Here is a 22,095-nt window from a genome sequence, read left to right as displayed (position 1 = left end):
ATCTGTTGTCATTGGTACTGACTTCTAGTACAGGGTCATCATCAGTGTCCGGTGTGTCCAAGCTTAACATGTCCAGATAGAATCAGAACTAAACTTTATAGATGAGGAATCACAATGTATTCCAGATTGGGATCTGTACCTTCCAAAACTGGATTGGACTGCAAGAGTTGTTCCTTCACTTGATTAACTTCAGCTCCTTTTCCACATACGGCAGCTACATAAGACATAACCAACTTGCTGGCCTCTGAAAGACACAATATGCGGAGGCAATGGTTAGACATAATTATGCTGTATATATGCAGATATATGTAGCCGGTAAAACGGGCATGTAGGTTACAACACAAAAGTCTGTGAACACAATATCAGCTGTGTGAGATCAATAGACAACAAACATGAGCTCACAGAGATGCATTCAGTGAGATCCATAATCTGAGACTTTACATTTCATAGGGGATGCCTTTTGATGACATCCCCTGTCCATGTGCCCTTGTGGGCATATCAGTGTATATTAATAAAGAATATAGGGAACACTGGCACTCTAGGTGTATATTGAGAGAAAAAAGGGCACTGAAAAGAGAAGACTGAATAGACTGTTTATTGAGATGATATGTAAAAATATCTGCATTAAAAAGAAATAAGGTGGAGCTGTAGGTAGTAGGCAGGGTCCGCGAAGAACCTATCAGAAAAACAAATAGGTAAATACTACCTCGCTGCCTATAGAGAGAGTGTATTGTGTAGGTGTAAAATGAATTTTAGAGGGCAATTACCTTTAAGGTGTGGAAAGCCTGTAAGTGGACGGTGCCCAAAAAGAGCAACTGTGTGGATTTGTGACTGGAGCTCTAGAGGGGCATTGTGGTCTAATGAGACCAAAATAAACTTATATGGTTCAGATGGTGTCAAGCGTGTGTGGAGTACAAAGACAAGTGTGTATTGCCTACGGTCAGGCATGGTGGTGGCAGTGCCATGGTTTGGGGCTGCATTAGTGCTGCCAGCTGTGGGAAGCTACAGTTCATTGAGGGAACAATAAATCCCAACATGTACTGTGAAAGACTGAAGCAAAGCATGAGCCTCTCCCTTCATATTCCAACATGATAACAACCCCAAACACACCTCCAAGACAACCACTGCTTTGTTAAAGAAACTGAGGGTAAAAGTGCTGGACTGGCCAACCAAGTCTAAAGACCTAAACCCTACTGAGCATCTGTGGAGCATCCTAAAATGGTAGGCGGAGGAACGCAAGATGTCTAACGTCCATCAGCCTAGTGATGTCATCATGTAGGCTTGGAAGAGGAGTCCAGTGGCTCCTGTGAAGCTCTAGTGAAGTCAATGCCCGACCACACAAAGTATTGACACTTTGGGCAGAATTTCTCCATTTTCACTTAGGGGTGTACTCACTTTTGTTGCCAACAGTTTAGGAAATGAATTTCTGTGTCCAGTTATTTAGAGGGCACCATATTCACACTGTTAGGCTATGTGTGCACGTTGCATTTTTTTTCCCGCGTTAACACTGCGTTTTGAACTGCAGCGTTTCAGTGCCAAATTGCATGCATTCTGCTTCCCCAGCAAAGTCTATGAGAAGTCTGAAAATTCAATGCGCACGATGCGCTTTTAAACGCAGCGTTTTGGATGACAAAAATCACTGCGGGAAAAAAAGCAGCATGTCACTTCTTGTAGCTGCGTTCTTCACCTATTGAAATCAATGATGTGGGTCAAAACGCAACCAAAATGCACTTGGCCTGCATTTTTGTTGCGTTCCGCATGCTTTTTTGACAAGCAAAACGCAGGTCTTTTCAGTCTCTCTCTGTCGATGTCGGTCAATCTCTGTCTGTCGGTCGGTCTCTTTCTCTGTCAGTTAGTCACTCTGTCTGTCTCTCTCTCAGTCCGTCGATCTCTCTCTCTCTCTGTCCGTCGGTCAGTCTCTCCCCCTCTCTCATACTCACCGATCCCCGATCACCAGCGTGGCGCTGCACGCCTGTCACAAACCTTCGGCGGCTTTTCCTCTTTTGAAAATGCCGGCCGCTCATTATTCCATCTCGTATTCCCTGCTTTCCCCGCCCACTGGCGCCTATGATTGGTTGCAATAAGACACGCCCCCACGCTGAGTGACAGCTGTCTCTCTGCAACCAATCACAGCCACCGGTGGACGGGTCTATATCATGCAGTAAAATAAATAAATAATTTTAAAAAATGATGTGCGGTCCCCCCCCAGTTTTGATACCAGCCAAGATAAAGCCACACGGCTGAAGGCTGGTATTCTCTGGATGGGGAGCTCAACGTTATGGGGAGCCCCCCCAGCTTAACAATATCAGCCAGTAGCCGCCCGGAATTGCCGCATCCATTAGATGAGACAGTCCCAGGACTCTACCCAGCTCATCTCGAATTGCCCCGGTGTGGTGGTAATCGGGGTAATAAAGAGTTAATGGTAGCAGCCCATAGTGGCCACTAAGTCCTAGGTTAATCACAGCAGGCATCTCCCCGAGATACCTTCCATGATTAACCTGTAAGTTAAAGAAAATAAACACATACACTCGAAAAAATCCTTTATTTAGAATAAAAGACAAAAAAAACCCACCCTCTTTCACCACTTTATTAACCCCCAAATGCCCATCCAGGTGTGGCGTAATCCACACAACGTTCCATGGCGCTCTTAGCTCTGCTACATGAAGCTGACAGTGAATGGCCACAGAACACGACCGCTCTCTGTCAGCTCCACACAGCAACTGAAGTGAGCTGCACGATCAGCGATGACGTCAGTCAGGTTACCCACGGCCACCTCTGGATCCTCCAACTGTGACTGCAAGTCGCCCGAGTGACTGAATTGAGCTGCGCGATCAGCGATTATGTCACAGGTGAGTTGTGGTCTTGGGTGGAGGACTCCAGCTGGTCGCGGGTAACCTGAGTGACGGCAGCGCTGATAGCGCTGCTCACTTCAGTAACTCAGGGGATTTGCGGTCACTGGTGAGTCCTTCACGGGTGACCCTTAATCAGGACGCGACATACAGGCAGAGCCGCGGTATGACAATGAAGTCGGGTGAAGTTCATCTGAGTTCATTCACATCGTGCGACTGTCTGCTGTCAGCGGGCATTACAGACCTCAATTGCCATGGGACCGCACTGCAAAAAATGCATCCAAAACGCATGCAAAATTCATGCAAAAGGCATGCAAAATGCATCCAAAATGCATGCGTTTTGGATGCTTTTTTTACAAACACAGTGTTTACAGTTTTAGAAGGTGCGCTCTTTTCCACACTGTACAGAACGCAACATGCGCACATACAAGCTGGATACTGACTACATTATCTCAAAGTATAATATCTTCAGTGTAAAGATTAAGAAATATAATAAAAAAAATTACAAACATGTGAAGGGTGTACTCACTTTTGTGATATACTGTACATTATGCAGTTAAGGCCACGTCTCACTAAGCAACATCGCTAGCAACATCTCTGCTGAGGCACGACTTTTGTGACGCAACAGCGATCTTGCTAGCGATGTTGCTGTGTGTGACATCCAGCAACAACCTGGCCCCTGCTGTGAGGTCGCTGGTTGTTGCTGAATGTCCTGTACCATTTTTTAGTTGTTGCTCTCCCGCTGTGAAGCACAGATCGCTGTGTGCGACGGCGAGAGAGCAACAACTGAATGTGCGGTGAGCAGGAGCCGGCTTCTGCGGACGCTGGTAACCAATGTAAATATTGGGTAACCAAGAAGCCCTTTCCTTGGTTACCCGATATTTACCTTTGTTACCAGCGTCCACCGCTCTCACTCTGTCAGTGCCGGCTCCCTGCTCCCTGCACACATAGCCAGACTACACATCGGGTAATTAACCCGATGTGTACTCTGGCTAGGAGTGCAGGGAGCCAGCGCTAAGCGGTGTGCGCTGGTAACCAAGGTAAATATCGGGTTGGTTACCCGATATTTACCTTAGTTACCAAGCGCAGCATCGCTTCCACGCGTCACTGCTGGCTGGGGGCTGGTCACTGGTTGCTGGTGAGATCTGCATGTGTGACAGCTCACCAGCAACCCATGTAGAGACGCTCCAACGGTCCCTGCCAGGTCAGGTTGCTGGTGGGATCGCTGGAGCGTGGCTTAGTGTGACAATACCTTTAAGGGAGCTTTACACGCTACGACATCGCTAATGCGAAGTCGTTGGGGTCACGAACTTTGTGACACACATCCGGCCGCATTAGCGATGCCGTTGCGTGTGACACCTATGAGCGATTTTGCATCGTCGCAAAAACGTGCAAAATCGCTCATTGGTGACATGGGGGTCCATTCTCAATTATCGTTACTGCAGCAGTAACGAAGTTGTTCCTCGTTCCTGCGGCAGCACACATCGCTCCGTGTGACACCGCAGGAACGAGGAACCTCTCCTTACCTGCCTCCCGGCCGCAATGTGGAAGGAAGAAGGTGGGCGGGATGTTATGTCCCGCTCATCTCCGCCCCTCCGCTTCTATTGGGCGGAGGTTCAGTGACGCTGCTGTGATGTCGCTGTGACGCTGAACGAACCGCCCCCTTAGAAAGGAGGCGGTTCGCCAGTCACAGCGACGTCGCCAGGCAGGTAAGTATGTGTGACAGGTCTGGGCGATGTTGTGCGACACGGGCAGCGATTTGCCCGTGTCGCACAACCGATGGGGACGGGAACGCGCGCTAGCGATATCGGTACCGATATCGCAGCGCGTAAAGCGGCCTTTAAGGCCCAGTCACACTAAACAACTTACCAGCGATCCCAACAACGATACAACCTGATAGGGATCGCTGGTAAGTTGTTAGGAGCTCGCTGGTGAGATGTCACACTAAGCGACGCTCCAGCGATCCCACCAGCAACCTGACCTGGCAGTGATCGCTGGAGCGTCGCTACACGTGGAAGCATGCTGCACTTGGTAACTAAGGTAAATATCGGGTAACCAACCCGATATTTACCTTGGTTACCAGCGCACACCGCTTAGCGCTGGCTCCCTGCACACCTAGCCACAGTACACATCGGGTTAATTACCCGATGTGTACTCTGCTACGTGTGCAGGCAGCAGGAGCCGGCTTCTGCGGACGCTGGTAACCACGGTAAACATCGGGTAACCAAGAAGCCCTTCCCTTGGTTACCCGATATTTATCTTCGTTACCAGCGTCCGCCACTCTCACACTGCCAGTGCCGGATCCCTGTTCCCTGCACACATAGGCACAGTACACATCGGGTTCATTACCAGATGTGTACTCCGGCTACGTGTGCAGAGAGTAGGGAGGCACTGACAGCGTGAGAGCGTCGGACGCTGGTAACTAAGGTAAATATCGGGTAACCAAGGAAAGGGCTTCTTGGTTACCCGCTGTTTACCGTGGTTACCAGCGTCCGCAGAAGCCGGCTCCCTGCTGCCTGCACATTCAGTTGTTGCTCTCTCGCTGTCACACACAGCGATGTGTGCTTCACAGCGGGAGAGCAATAACTAAAAAATGGTCCAGGACATTCAGCAACAACCAGCGACCTCACAGCAGGGGCCAGGTTGTTGCTGGATGTCACACTAAGCAACATCGCTAGCAAGTTGTGCCTCAACAGCGATGTTGCTAGCGATGTTGCTTAAGGTACTGTCACACATAACGAGATCGCTAGCGAGATCGCTGCTGAGTCACGGTTTCTGTGACGCAGTAGCGATCCCGTTAGCGATCTTGTTATGTGTGACACCTACCAGCGATCAGGCCCCTGCTGTGAGATCTCTAGTCGTTGCAGAATGGTCCAGGCCATTTTCTTCAAAGGCGATGTCCTGCTGGGCAGGACACATCGCTGTGTTTGAACCTGTGTGATAGGGTCACAGTGACTGCTGAGATCGTTATACAGGTCGCTACTGCGACCTGTATTGTTCCTGCATCGCTGGTAAGATCTGGCTGTGTGACATCTTACCTGCGACCTCCCAGCGACTTAGGCTGGGTTCACACATAGCGACAGCGATAATGACGTCGCTGTTACATCACCATTTTCTGTGACGTAACAGCGACCTAGTAAGTCGCTGTTATGATCGCTGCTTAGCTGTCAAACACAGCGACGCAGCAGCGATCATCACGTCGCTACATGTGCAGAGAGCAGGGAGCTGCGCACACTGCTTAGCGCTGGCTCCCTGCTCTCCTAGCTACAGTACACATCGGGTTAATTACACGATGTGTACTGCAGCTACAAGTGCAGAGAGCAGGGAGCCGCGCACACTGCTTAGCGCTGGCTCCCTGCACTCCTAGCTACAGTACACATCGGGTTAATTAACCCGATGTGTACTGCAGCTACATGTGCAGAGAGCAGGGAGCCGGCACTGGCAGCGTGAGAGCGGCGGAGGCTGGTAACGAAGGTAAATATCGGGTAACCACCTTGGTTACCCGATGTTTACCCTGGTTACAGCTTACCACAGCTGCCAGATGCCGGCTCCTGCTCTCTGCTCGCTTCATTTCGTCGCTCTCTCGCTGTCACACACAGCGATCTGTGCATCACAGCGGGAGAGCGACAATAAAAAAACGAACCAGGGCTGTGTGTAACGAGCAGCGATCTCACAGCAGGGGCCAGATCGCTGCTCAGTGTCACACACAGCGAGATCGCTAATGAGGTCACTGTTGCGTCACCAAAACCGTGACGTAGCAGCGATTTCGGTAGCGATCTCGCTATGTGTGAAGCACCCCTTACCTGCGATCCCTATCAGGTTGTATCGTTTTCGGGATCGCTGGTAAGTCGGTGTGTGACTGGGCCTTTAGTGAGAGGGTACCTTAAGGCTATGTGCGCACGTTGCGTAAATACATGCAGTTATGCTGCGCTTTGTGGCGCAGCGTAACTACATGCGTCCTGCGTCCCCTGCACAGTCTATGGAGATTGTGCAGGGGCCGTGCGCACGTGGCGTTTTAGAGCGCAGCGCTTCGGCTACTGCCGAAGCGCTGCGTTCTAAGAAGTGACATGTCACTTCTTTCCTGCGCTTTGCCGGCAGCTCCTGCTCTGTCTATGGCAGGAGCTGCAGGCAGAGCGCATGGAATCGGCTTTTTTTTTTCACTACGAACATTTCTGCAGCGATTTAAAGCGCACATGTGCTCTTCAGATCGCTGCAGAAATGTCTGCAGTGACTGTACGCAACGTGCGCACATAGCCTTAAGGCCCCGTCACACACAGAGATAAATCTTTGGCAGATCTGTGGTTGCAGTGAAATCATGGACATATTGTTCCATTTTACACAGCCACAAACCTGGCACTGATTGTCCACAATTTCACTGCAGCCACAGATTTATCTCTGTGTGTGACAGGGCCTTTAGACTAAGGGGTGCTTCACACACAGCGAGCTCACTGCCGAGATCGCTGCTGAGTCACGCTTTTTGTGACGCAGCAGTGACCTCATTAGCGATCTCGCTGTGTGTGACACTGAGCAGCGATCTGGCCCCTGCTGCGAGATCGCTGCTCGTTACACACAGCCCTGGTTCGTTTTCTTCAAAGGCGCTCTCCCACTGTGACACACAGATCGCTGTGTGTGACAGCGAGAGAGCGACAAATGAAGCGAGCAGGGAGCAGGAGCCGGCGTCTGACAGCTGAGGTAAGCTTGTAACCAAGATAAACATCGGGTAACCAAGGTGGTTACCCGATATTTACCTTAGTTACCAGCCTCCGCAGCTCTCACGCTGCCTGTGCTGCCGGCTCCGGCTCTCTGCACATGTAGCTGCTGTACACATCGGGTTAATTAACCCGATGTGTACAGCAGCTAGGAGAGCAAGGAGCCAGCACTAAGCAGTGTGCACGGCTCCCTGCTCTCTGCACATGTAGCTGCATTACACATCGGTTAATTAACTGCATCGCTAAGTGTGAAGGTACCCTTACTTTTTACATACAATCCTCGTTTTAAGTAGTCAGACAATAAAATCAATATATCCAAACAAAAAAGGCAGACAACAGGCAAAGCAATCAATAAGGACACACTGTGAAATATTTGAGCAGATAGCATCATTACAGCATGAAGCATTGTCTGGAGAAGATATTATATAGCTCCGCTCACACCAGGTAAGCCAAGATAATGGTTACCGAAACAACACAACTGATTGCTTTCAAGACACTTTGCACCAAGATAAGAGTCCTTGTTATCTGCTCTGCAGGGATGAAACCACACAACCTGAATGCAAAGAAGGATGCAGATAAAAAATGTAAACAAAAAAAATACTTTCCCTTGTGACAACAATAAAGTAACTACACACCAGCACACAATATATTTGATGGTATATTATACTTTATATACACAGAGCGTGAATATATTTCTAAAGGTGCTATTTCCATCATTATATTTTTCCAAGGAAGAATGGATAAAAATCCCTCAAACAAGTGAAACACTCTTGGCTGCTACAAAAAAGCATTTACAACCTGTCATACTTGCAAAAGGGGGTGTTACTAGATACTAACCTTGCAGGGTGCCCAAACTTTTGCATTGACCCATTTTCCTTTTGTAATTTAAAAATTAAAAACATGATATATATATATATATATATTGCCTAAAATACAAGGGAAATGTGCTATGTGTAACAATATGCCTATTTGTGATCATTTAATCTGCAACTTGATTAACTGTTGACAAGAACAGTAATTTTAACCAGGGGTGCCCAAACTTTAGCATGCCACTGTTAGCTCTATCTATGGGTGAATAGGAAGACACAAAAGGTAAAGCGTGCTTGTAGTGTATGGTCCGGCCATCATTATGATAAATTAGTTACCTTTTAGGTGCACTTACGTGCTATTGGTTGTGAGGATGTGAAAACAGAAATAGGAGAGAAGGTTATGAATTGCATTTAGAAAGTGGGAACAGGAGAGGGTTAGGTTAGTGAGTTAAGATGATAAACTTGTCTGAAGAGATGTGTTTTTAACGCATGCTTTAAAACTTGGGGGCTGGATATTAGTCGCATCCTTTGGGGTAGTGCATTCCAGAAAATTGGCACAGCATGAGAATAGTCTCTTGGAGATGGAGGTGTGAGGTTCGGATTATGACGGATGTTAATTTAAGATCATTTGAGGAACAGAGGGGAAAGGTAGGATGACAGAGGTGAGGGATGAGATATAAGTTGGTGCAGAACTGTGGAGAGCTTTGTGGGTGAGAGATATAAGTATGTATTGTACTCTGTAGCTGATAGGTAGCTAGTGTAATGACTGGCACAAGATAGAGGCGTTGGTGAAGCGGCTAGACAGAAAGCTAGACCCTGGCTGCTGCGTGGATGGATTGGAGAGGAGAAAGTTTGGTTAAAGTGAGACCAATCAGTAATGAATTGCAATAGTCCAGGCGAGAATGTACAGTCATATGAAAAAGTTTGGGCACCCCTATTAATGTTAACCTTTTTTTAACTCACAGTGGAAACTGACAGTTTAAATCTCTGAGACAACTTTTTGTATCCTTCCCCTGAACAACTATGTTGAATAATCTTTGTTTTCAGATCATTTGAGAGTTGTTTTGAGTAGCCCATGATGCCACTCTTCATAGAAGATTCAAATAGGAGAACAACTTGCAAGTGGCCATCTTAAATACCTTTTTTCATGATTGGATACACCTGCCTATGAAGTTTAAAGCTCAATGAGGTTACAAAACCAATTTAGTGCTTTAGTAAGTCAGTAAAAAGTAGTTAGGAGTGTTCAAATCAAGAAATTGATAAGGGTGCCCATACTTTTGCACCGGTCAAATTTTGTTTAAATGCGGATTGCACATTTTCTGTTAGTACAATAAACCTCATTTCAATCCAGAAATATTACTCAGTCCATCAGTTATTAGATATATGAAACTGAAATAGCTGTTGCAAAAACCCAAATTGTTATAAAGAAAAAAGGTTAACATTAATAGGGGTGCCCAAACTTTTTCATATGATTGTATAAGAGCGACACTAGGGGATTTTGCAGCTTCAAAGGTGAAAAATGGTCGGATTCTGGAAATGTTTTTAAGATGCAGATGACATGTGTGAGTGAGTGATTGTATATGGGGAATGAAAGAAAGTTCTGAGTCAAATATGACCCCAAGACAGTGAGAATATCGCTTGGGAGTAATGACTGAATCCTCAAAGGTAATTGTGATGTTGGGTATACGTTGGTTAGTAGAGGGAGGAAACAAAAAATTCAGTTTTGGAGATTCAGTTTCAGATAGAGGGAGGACATACATTGAGAGGCAGCGGACAGACAACGCACAGATAATGTTGTGAGAGCTTGGACTTTGAGTTAGTTATGGTCTTCTGCCTCCAGTATCCGCATAGGTCAGCCACCCCTCTGCATGGCCACTCTCTGCTGGCTGCAGTGCTCCCTTTAGGCTGAGCCCACATGTCCTGTAATCATCCGTTACAACAGATCCTGCAGCAATCCATTGGTAAACAAGTTATGTAGACACAACTTTGTCCGTTTTTAAATAATTGATTTCAGCTGGATGTTTTTTTAACAGTGGAGTCTATGGAGGACGAATCCATTAATTAATTGCCATTTATCTTCCATTTGAAACTGATCCAGTGAGCAAAAAACGGATCCTTTACAAATAAAAGACAAATACACGGCTTAGGCTGGTTTCACATCAGCGGTATTCTGCGGCACTGCTGGATCCGGCATAAATGCAGTACAATTCAATACAGTTCACTGGCATCGAGGCAAGCTCCGGTCACATGTGGTAATGTGACCGGAGCATTGACAGCTTGTGACCGGAGCTTGCCACCATGCCAGTGAACTGTATTGAATTGTACTGCATTTATGCCAGATCCGGCAGTGCGGCAGAATACAACTGATGTGAAACCAGCCTTACAGATTAGTTTCCATAACAGACTTAAACGCTAAAAAAATTGATCCAGCTAAAATCAGTTATTTAACCCTTCACTCCTGGCCTAATTTCAGTTTTTTGTTTTTGTTTTTTCCTCCCCTTCTTCCAAATCCATACATTTTTTATTTTTCCATCTGTACAGACATATGACAACTTGTTTTTTGCGGGACAATCTGTACTTTTAAATGACAGCATTCATTCTACCCCATATTGTACGGAAAAACGGGACAAAAGTGCAGTGAAATTACAAAAAAAAAGTGCAATGGCACGATTCTTTGGGTTTTTTTATTTACCCGGTTCACTATATTGTAAAATGACATGACAGTAAGATTCCCCAGGTCAGTATGAGTTTGTAGATACAAAACATGTCTAGATTTACTTTTAACTAAGTGGTGAAAAAAATTCAGAAGTTTGAAAAAAAAAAAAAAAGAATTGCGCTTTTGTCACCATTTTCCGAGACCTGTAGCACTCTAATTTTTTAGGATCTGGGGCTCAGTGATCGTTTATTTTTTGTGTCTTGAGCTGATGTTTTAATTATACCATTTTTGGATAGATGCAACCTCTTGATCGCCTGCTATTGCATTTTAATGCAATGTTGCAGCGTTTTGATTTTTTTCTCGCTACACTGCATACCGATCAGATTAATTGATTTTATATTTGGATAGATCAGGCATTTCTAAAAGCGGCAATACCAAATAAGTTTTTTATTATTATTGTTTTATTTTGGGGGAAAATGGGGGGGGGGTAAACTTGTAGGGTTTCTTTCATAACTTTTAAAACTTTTTTTTTTTACATTTTTTAATGATTTTACTAGTCCCCCTAGGGGACTTTGTGCTTACATACTCCAATCCGATCCCTTCTCCTGACAGAGTGATGCTCTGCTGGCATTTGCAGGAAACACATCATGGCAGCCTGGGGCTGAAGGGAGGGAGGAGGACAATCAGAATGAGAGACTGTCTATACCTCCAATATATACTGCAAGAAACAAAAATCTGCATCTCCAAATAGAACACAGCAAGTCTGAACAGGTGCTAGCTGCTATAACTACACAAAATACAGACAAAAAAAGACAACAGCACTCTGTAAGGGCTAAGATATATGCAAACATAGAATACTTGAAATGTAAGATACATTAATGCTATATAAAATATACTTCAAAAAAATGAAGGTTATTTTCCACACATTAGCCAATTCATGTGTGCCCATAATCCACAGCAATGTGACTTTTCTTTGATGGGACTCTATTCTGTTTTCATACTTCTCCTGAACTAAAATATATTTGTAAATTTTTAGTCTAGGAGAGTTATGAAACTAGTATAGGGTCCCATCAAAGAAAACTAACTTTTTCGCGATTGATGGGCCCACATGAATTGGCCAATTTGTGGCAAACAGCCTTTATTTTTCAAAATATATTTGATATAGCATTAATGTATTTTCAATATCATGTAATCTAAGTTTGCATAAATCTGAGCGCTTTCCGAGTGCGGCTATACTTTTTGTTTGTGTTTCGTGTAGTTATAGCAGCTGGCACCTGTTCACACTTGCTGTGTTCTATTTGGAGATGCAGTTCTTTATTTCTCTAGGTAATACACTAGTTAACCTTTTCTCTAGTACAAAACTCCCTTTCATGGAAAAATCTACCAGTTAACAGGAAGTTTTTTCAAAAATAGAAAATGGCATCATCTAAGTATGGATGAAAATGCTACTTGCTCTTGAGGCTACAAGGCATAATACCCCTTGAGGACAGACAAAATGGAAACTATAAAACCTATGTAAAGTTCTTCTCCAGTTTAACCCACAAAGAAGATATACCATACACAATATACTGTATGTAATAGTTGACCGTGTCTTTCTGTGTACATCAACTAGGCATATAAGAACGGAAATGATGTCTGACATAGCAGATATGATTTTGTCAACATTAGTATGGTCAATGGCCCGTCTTGGCATATGCCATAATCCCATTTTCTAGGCTTTGGACATAAGCCTCAATGGAGCCACTGAACGTATGCTGAAACTCTATGTGAATATACTGTAGCCTTAATAAGAGGTGTCATACTGGTGCATTAAGAGGCCTCAGAGTCTGAAAGTGGTTATAGGCAGGGCAGGTGTCAGCATCTGGCACACCTGTGCAAGTGCAGGGGCTATGGACAGTCGGGGGGGGGGGGGCACTCGCTGTCATCAGGGGTGGTTATCAGTTGTGAGGCCCCTGGGCTGAGTTTCGAGTACCACAGTGCTTAGGCTGGCAGACGCACTTTCCTAGCTGCCGGCCCTTTAAACCTACATTTGCAGCATTGAAATTCACCTGTGGGTGGAGCTAGCACACAGTGAGCTTCTGTCCAACAAATGGAGAGGAGCCGCAGCACCAGCCAGCATCCCGCAGCACAGTGTATGCCCCCCGAGCTGTTTGCTTCTCCCCAGAGATGTATGCCCCGCCAGAGCTGCATGTGCCCTAAGAGCTCTATTCCTCACCACAGTAATATGTATGCCTACCCCCAGAGCTGTATGCCACCCACTCCAGTAGTGTGTATGCCCCTGAGAACTGTATGCCCCCCAGTAATGTGTATGGCCCCATAACTTGTATGCTCCCTCAGTAACATGTATACTCTCCCAGTAATGTGTATGCCCCCTAGTAAGGTGTATGCTCCCCAGTAACATGTATGTGCTAGTAATGTGTATGCCTCCCCAGTAACATGTATGTTCTCCAGTAATGTGTGTTCCCCCCAGTACATGGTGTGCTCCCCAGTAAGGTGTAGCCATTCAATAAGATGGATGCTCCTCAGTAATGTGGATTCCCCTCCAGTGCTGTATTTCCCCCCCGCCAGTAACGTGTATGCCCCCAGTAGTGACTATGCACCCCAGTAATGGCTATTTCACCAAATGCTGTATAATCTCCCAATAATGTGTATGCCTACCTAGTAATGTCTAGGCCCCCAATCCCTCCTGTGATTTATATACTGTAGCTCCCAGCACCTCCTGTGATGTATATACTGTAGCCCCCAGCCCCCCCCTGTGATGTATATACTGTAGTCCCCAGCCTCTCCTGTGATGTATATAGTGTAGCACAAAGCCTCCCCTGTGATGTATATAATGTAGTCCCCAGTCCCTCCTGTGACATATAAACTGTAGCCCCATGTCTCCTTTAATGTATATAGAGCAGTCTCAATGTGCACTGTGAGGCCATGTCTGTTTAAGTGACGGCCGTCAAGCTCGTGCCATGCACAGCCACATACCCGGGAGGAGCTGGACGGGAGGTAAGTGAGGCTGCTGCTGACTTCTCCACATTAAAAATATCTGTAATGTGATTGTGTGTGCATGTATGATGTGTATATCTATGTATGTCAGTGTATATGCCTTTGTGTATATTTATGTCTATTTATATGTATTTTTGTGAATTTGTCTTCTAATCTGTATATGTACATATGCCTGTATGTGTACATTTGTGTATGTGCGTGTCTGCATGTGCATTGGGCCCACTGAGATGCTTTTGCCAGATGCCCATGAAAACCTGAAGTTGGGCCTGCTTACACACTGAGACTTTCTAGCGATCCCACCAGCGATCTCGACCTGGCTGGGATCGCTGGAAAGTCTCTAACAGTCGCTGATGAGCTGTCAAACAGGCAGTTCTGGCCAACGACGCAGCAGTGATACGGACCTGCAGAACGACCTCGCTGAAAAGGGAACGCTAGCATGCCTATGATCTGGGTCGCTAACAATGTCATTGTAACGGTGTCAAACACACAGATACATGCTGCGCAGCGGGAAACAAAGCACCAAAGAATGGTCCTGAACGACTTGTAACGATCAGCGACCTCACAGCGGGGGCCAGGTCGCTGATGCGTGTCACACACTGCAATGTCTCTGGGGAGGTCACTATTACGTCACAAAGCCGGTGACGTTACAGCGATATCGCTAGCGATGTTGCAGTGTATAAAGGGGCCTTTACTCTACAACTAAATTGCAGTGACTAAACTGAAATAAATTACAGATAAGATAAGGGAATTTACAAATAAATGAAGATCTGTTCTTCAGACAAAGTCTAGCTCTGACATGTGGCTGCACTAGACCAATCCAAAGCAAGGAAGATAAGGAAATAACAGGCATCTGCCAGATTACTGGGCTGTTACTCACACTTCCCAGTCTAGGTATGGCCAGTCTGCAGTCTACCTAGATTAATTGAAGAATTTGTGGCATTTGACTTCTAAGCACTTTGGTATTCCCATTAAAACATTTCTGATTTCTATTGAAATAAACTATTGCAATTTGTCAGCACGATTTATTAGCAGCAGAATAAGGGAGGAGAGTGTGCACAGCACAACCAGGGGAAAAACGCGCAGCCATGAAGCCTTAGTTTTAGCAAACAGTTTTTATTTGTAAAAATAATATATTTTGTGATAGTATCAGAAAGGTGTTGTAGTTTAGTCTGATCACATATCTTCTGTGCACGCTCTTCAGATGTGGAATGCGGCAAAAGTACAATATCTAATCTCTGTAAAAACATTATTACATTCCATCCCTTACAATACTTTATACCAATCTCTTATTTTTCATACCGGAAACTAGTCTGCGTTTATGGTGGGGGCCAAATGCCAACTAATGCCACACACTATTACTCAGCAATGGAATATATACAACCCGTATTAAGAAGCTTCCTGCAAAGGTTTTTTATCTATCTGCTCAATAAAAGCTAAGTACATCTAGGATCCGCTGCTGCTGCACCGGGGAACATTTTAAGTCAGTATATTGTAGGATCATAAGCTAAAGCCGATGTCACCACCATAGCTGCAGCACAGTATGGAGACCATAGTGGAGAGCTGTAGAATGGGGCAAACAAAGAATACAGCAGACTTCTAGTTAAAGAGCTTAGTCATTTATCTTAATTCTCCACACTTTTTGTTATGTATAATCTCTCTTTATTAGAAAACATACGATACAGAAGAACAAGAAAAAGACTTAGAATTGATTCTTGCATACAAATTTTGCAATAACAAACCAATTCCTTAATAATGATTTAAAAGAATCATATAAAAATGCATTTTTCTTGTGAAATTAAAGAAACAAGAAAAGGAAGAAGATAAGCATGTAAAATACCCCGTAATACATAATTTTATCTACACCGCTCAAGCCACCCCTCCCCTCCCCCCAACCAATATTTGTTTGACTTTACACCCCTCCTTCCACATGAGACAAGGCATTATTCCAGTGTGGAAATGAGAGGGGATCAAGAATATTGCCTAACACAAGCAACACATATATTGAGCATGAAATATGGGAGCTTGTGCCCCCAACCAATGTACAGGGCGGCTTAAGACCAAAGTACTAGATAGTAAAGGGGGGAAAAGAGCTGAATAGCAAAGGTAGAAGCAGCAGCGGGGGGAGGGGTGGAGGCCATGATTCTCCTAGGTGCGACCTCTTGGAATAACCAAGCCCGGCTCATGGTCCCCATCGGATCAAGGACCTAAGAGCTCTCTATACGCTTCAGTGTCTTTGAAAAGGATCCAGGGTTGCCAAATTGTTAAGAATCTCTCACTGTCCCTTGTCGCCTCTGCGGACAGTTCCTCCATATAAAATATGGAGGCAAACTCCTGTTTCCATTCTTGCATGGATGGAGACGTTGTCTTCCGCCAGTGTCTAGGCACCACAGAGCGAGCCGCTGAAAGACAGAATCTAAGCAAGTCTCCTTTTTGTGTCTTAAATGAGTCGGGCAACATGGACAGCAAAGATTTCTGAGGGGAGGATGACACTATTTCTCCAGAAATGTTGGTATATGTCTGAAAAATCTCTAACCAGAAGGGTTTAATCAGCGGAAAATCCCACCAAATATGTAACATCATTCCTGGGGCCCTCCCACACCTCCAACACAGCTCAGATACATAGGGAAAGATCCTATGCAGCTTTACTGGCTATAGGAACCACCTTGATAAAATTTTGTAGTTCTTTTCTTTTGCATAACCGGTTGTGGCCATGTTATGGGTGTAATTCCCCACACTTTTTGAATTACAGTAGGTTGGGGAATCCCTTTCACAACCTTCCATCATTCTTCTAAACAAAGTGGTTCCAGCTAATCTCTGATGTACCTATCCCTCTGATACAGTTTTAATATGTCCACAAATGGTTAATTGTAACAAGGTGCCAGCAAGACGTACAGAAAATACACAAATTAACATCTCCCCCTAGTTTAAAAAGAATTACTTGCAGAATTGTTAGCACTCATACCAACCCAATCAGTGTCAGACTGGGGCGGCAGGGGCCCACCAGTAACTGACTCAAGGGACTGATAAACTACATGCAAATATTACATTCACAAATTTACCTATGTTTCTATATCCCAATATTGTGGGTAATTTGTAAAATGAATTATGAGAAGCTTCCTTTGTCTGTACATAGTGAAACAAGTGTATTGTGCCAACTACTCATTATGTTTAGGAGAGGGAGGTAAGTGACATATTACTGCAAGGGGGCCCACAGAGGATTCTCCTGTTCTCCTGTGGGCCAGTCCAAGCCTGAATCCAATCTAATATAAAAATAAAAATATATAAGATCAGTGATTGCGATTGAGATTTACCAGTTGTAGCAAAAGAAGGTTATCATAATTAAGGCTATCTGCTGAAACGTTTAGGTTAATCAGGCTCGTTGTGGATTTGCTTTTTTACGATTCAGTATTTTAATCATTCCTAAAAGATGTGAAGTTGTAGCTCTGCTTACCTGTTCATCACTGGAGGATCCGCTCTCTTTAAATGTGGAACCTTTATCCCCATTAGAATGGAGTGACATGTTCAACTTGACCACTGATCCATTAATTCCCTAAGTGGTTGTGGAGCATTGCGCTCGGCTTGTTCAGGCTGCCCCAAAAAGGATGACTGGAGCAGTGGTCAGATATCTGATCTGCTGCTCCATTATAAAATGTGGATAAAAGTGTCCAGTCAGGGATAAAAGTTCCCCATTCTTCTGATAGGTCAGACCTCCATGATCAATAAGTTACCACTTATTCAGTAGATAGGTGGTAACTCGTTTTCACTGAAGAACTCAATGCAAAATATCTTAAAACTCCACTTCAACACTTTTTCTTTACTTCACCGCTGGAGTGGTGCTTAAAATCTAAGTCCCTGCCCCCTCTCTTATACTCACCCTCTGGCATCTTCATTTGTTATTAGCATCGCTCATGTCGGTCTCGGGCAGTTTGTGAACTGGCAGCAGCTCCAGAGTTTCATGGAGCGTGCCGGAGGTCACAACTTAATACAACTCTATGAGAGCCTTGTTCTGGTCGCTTTGCGGCTCCCATTGAATTTCATTGAGGGCTTGTAACTTCTCACTTCTAGGCAAGCAGAAGGTACGATCACAAGATGGAGCCACAGGACCAGAGCAACGCTAAAAAAAGATGCAGAGGGCGAGTATAAGTGTAGGTGCAGTGGACATGGTATAACACTGGTCTGACTGCTATCTGATAAAACATCAGATTATACTCCACCATGTTATATGCTAGTGTGAGAGAGCCCGAAGCGTGCACATCATCTCGCTGTTATAACCAGGGTCGGACTGGTGTGTTTTATGCCAACAGGAGGAATGGACTCTAGGGGTCCACACTACAGCTATATGCAATTACCTGTTAGCCTTTATCCCTGTAAGGCCTAATGTGATCCTCGCATGACACTTGGCTCCCACTGGCAGCACAGCGTGAGCCGAGTGTCATGCGAGTGTCACTGCGACTGAGGTCCGATCATGCGATCAGACCTCAGCTGCTGGGGGCGGGCCGGCACTGAGGAGGGGAGGGCCGGCGCTGAGGAGGGGAGGGAGGGATTTAGTTCCCTCTCTCCTCCGTAGCCGGCTATTGCCATTCTCGCCCTGCACTCTCAGTACACCGGTGTACCGCGAGTGCAGTGCGATCTTTCTCTCGCCCCATACACTTGAATGGGTGCGAGAAAAAGAGACTCGCATTACAGTCGCAGCATGCTGTGATTGTTTTCTCGGTCCGATTGGGGCCGAGGAAATAATCGCTCATGGGTGCTGGGACACAGGCTAATATTGGTCTGAGTGGAATGCAATGTTTTATCACACTCTACTTGCACCGATTTTCATGCCATGTGTCTTAGGCCTTACAGTAGAGCATCGAATGTAAAACTCAGGTGGCTTCTGCCTATCTACTGCAGTTATGCGCACACCATTACTGTGATGTACAATTAAAGCACAGCTCCTTTTTTTATTAGCACTGGAGTGGTGCTTTATATCTAAGGGGCAGTGCAGATCGGGGTTTTTTTCTCATTCCGAGAAAACAATTACAGTATGCTGTGAGTAGCTTCGATATTTGGATCATACAATTCTATAGGTGCATATGGAATATCGGACATCACTGGTGACATCTGAGTGCAGTCCGATGACTGCGGACCCAGACAATGGAGAAATGAATCTCTCCTCTGCACCTGTAATCCGACTGTCACATGTGAGAGAATCAGATCACCGTGAATGACACTCCATCACACTCACAGCCGAGTCCGAGCAGAGTGCTGCTTGCATAATACATAGGATTCGCTCTTGTGTGAGAATCTTCACCAGTGTAAGGCAGATAGACAGACAGGCAAGCAGACAAGACAGACAGACAGATAAAACAGCTGCTATTCCTGATCAATAGCTAAACTGAGGAAAAACATATAAAACTAAACCTGAGGAGTTTTGTTCAACAATGTGATCAGACGGGTGCCCACAAAGGTGAAATTTTACTTTAAAGGGAACCTGTCACCATGAAAATGCCGTCCAATCTGCATTCAGCATGTTATAGAGCAGGGGGAGCTGAACATATGAATATTATAGTTTTTGAGAAAACATTCTGTGGTTTAATCATACAATCATCTGTTCTTTCTTGGATTTTCGGTCCAGTTGGCGGTCCTATCAGTGACTGACAGCTTTCATTGTATAAGTGAGCATGCAGAGAGCTGTCAGTCACTGATCGGATTGCCCAATGGACCAAAAAATTTGAGAAAGAAGAGATGATTAAATGATGGAAACAGGATACTCGGAATCATTTCTCCCCAACTATATATCAATCTGCTCTGCTCCCCCTGCTCTATAACATGGCACCTGCAGACTGGACGGCATTTTCATGGAGACCGGTTCCCTTTAAGCCGGCAGACTGACAAAACCAATAATATATTACGTAATCTTGTGTAAAAAATAAATAAATTTACATCTAAGCACAAAAATCCAGTGATATCTAATGATGGATATATGTGATTTATAGAGTTTGGATTTAATACTGAAGCCAGCAGTATCAATCTGGATCCCTCCGTCATCACTAAGTGATTCCATAACATTTGCATGTATAATAACTTAATAGGACTGTGAAAGCCGCCTCTCTCCACAGCCACAGGAAATGACTGTCTCCCCCTTACAGCATGGCTTCAATTATGCTAATGAAATAAAGATGCCACTAATAAAACTGCCGGGGTTTTCTTCCTTAGAAGGCGAAGGCAGATTATTCATCCATGCCCAATTAACACTCCTTTCCTGCAGATCCATTCTAATAGAAGGAATTATCAACTTTTTAATTGCAGCCTAACTTCTTCGCTTATAACAGATATTCATCATTCTCTGGCTTAACAGTGTTGGAAACTATTTAGGTCATAGAAAGCTGAAATGTCCAACTCGGCAGCCATATAAAAGTGAAGTTTATGTGCCTGTCTAATGTTTCTATAAAAAGAGCAAACACAACCTAATCTATCACCAATTTTCAGATTATTTGTACAGAATAATGTGCAGTAATCATAGTCACATGGCTGCAGCGTCATGAAGAATTTGAGGATTTAAAGGGATTTTGCTTTAAATAAATTGCAGCTCGCGGAACGACAAGGGATCCTGCTGCAGAGAGTGGATACCGGCATATTACATATGGAGTGCTTGGAGTGCTATCTATGTGCTTATTTCTGCAAGAAAAAGAAAGCATTATGTGCTACAGATTTACCGTATTTTTTGGATTATAACACGCACTTTTCCTCCCAAAAATTTGAGAGGAAAATGAGGGATGCATCTTAAAACCCAAAAATAGCTTACCGGGAGGTGAATTGGCGGGGTGCTGTCTGTGCAGCTCTGTGTGCGGGCGGCCGAGTGCGTGCGTGTGGCTGGTTGCCTGTCAGTGCCAGCGGCCGGCTGCCTCTTTGTCCCGGCGGCTGGCTGCCTCTCTGTGCAAGTGGGTGGGTGGCCTGCTGGCTGCCACTCACTTTGTGCGGCTGGGCGGCCGAGCGGCTGTGCAGACTGCGGTGGCTGTGCAGCGGGTGTCCTAGTCTGTCCGCGGTCCAGACTTCAGATGATGGCGCCGGGAGTCAGCGCGTGCGCAGATGGAGCTCTTGGATGAGAACTCCATGTGTGCACGCGCTGCTCCAGGCACCATTTCTTTGAAGCCCAGACCGCGGACAGACTGGGACACTTGCCGCACCGGCCTGCTCCACCACACAAACACCGCAGCTTCCGCTGCCACCACTGACCTGCTGCTGCCACCACTGACCCGCTGCCAGCACTGCCTCTGCCTCCTGTGACACCGCTCCACCGCCACTGCCACCCCCTCCAGTAAGACAACACCGGAATAGAAGACGGACCCCATTTTTTTTTTACCTTTTTTTATCTCTAAATTTGGGGTGCGTCTTATAATACGGTGAGTCTTATAAAACGAAAAATAGAGTATTTCCTAAGCCAATAGCAATATTGGTCATTCTTCTCCATTCTTGCCGACAGATAAAGGTTCTGGAGGGATCATCTTCTATTAGTAACAAACACATAAGATATGTAGAAAAGATATCAAGACAATACATTTCTACAAGTTGTGCGTGAAAAGACAGACCACACTTTGATAATGGTAAATCTATGCAAGTACTACAAGGTAAAAAGTCTATGTGATTTAAAGGGAGTCTGTCTGTAGGATCCACACTCCTAAGCCATCCATGTGGGCATGTAGGTCATAAAAAGTTAAATAAAATAATAACACAATATCTCTGATCCAATATCTTATTATAGAGAAATACACAGTTTTCTTATATGCAAATGAGCTGTTACGATCTATGGGCTGGGTATAGGTCTCCCTGAGAATTTGCCTCCAGAGCTTATTTTAAATATAAGGATTTTTTACCAGCGTGAGACATGTAATGACTGATAGTCTGCTCTCCTGATGTACATATCTCACACTGGTAATGCCCCCTTTCATTTAAAATAATCTCTGGAAGCAGATCCTGAGGGAAATCTATGTCCGGTCATAGATCTTAACATCTCATTTACATATAAGAAAACCGTGGATTTCTTTGGAATAAGCCATCAGATCATAGATATCAAGGTTTCATTTTATTCAACT

At 45.0% G+C, this 22,095-nt stretch overlaps 1 protein-coding gene across 3 annotated transcripts in view; it reads right to left on the bottom strand.

Moving 5' to 3' along the window:
* MYO1B (myosin IB) overlaps positions 1 to 22,095 on the bottom strand; it is a 362,240-nt gene that overhangs the window by 200,575 nt on the left and 139,570 nt on the right. For all 3 annotated transcript variants that reach the window (XM_075317858.1, XM_075317859.1, XM_075317861.1), the window contains exon 5: positions 140 to 244. In XM_075317858.1, the coding sequence (XP_075173973.1) occupies positions 140 to 244 (105 nt within the window). The remainder of the gene's footprint in view (positions 1 to 139; positions 245 to 22,095) is intronic.

This window comes from Anomaloglossus baeobatrachus, chromosome 7 (assembly GCF_048569485.1).
Source record: "Anomaloglossus baeobatrachus isolate aAnoBae1 chromosome 7, aAnoBae1.hap1, whole genome shotgun sequence".
Classification (NCBI taxonomy): domain Eukaryota; kingdom Metazoa; phylum Chordata; class Amphibia; order Anura; family Aromobatidae; genus Anomaloglossus; species Anomaloglossus baeobatrachus.
The sequence above is the reverse complement of the archived record's forward strand: the minus strand, read 5'-3'. Positions and strand labels throughout refer to the sequence as shown.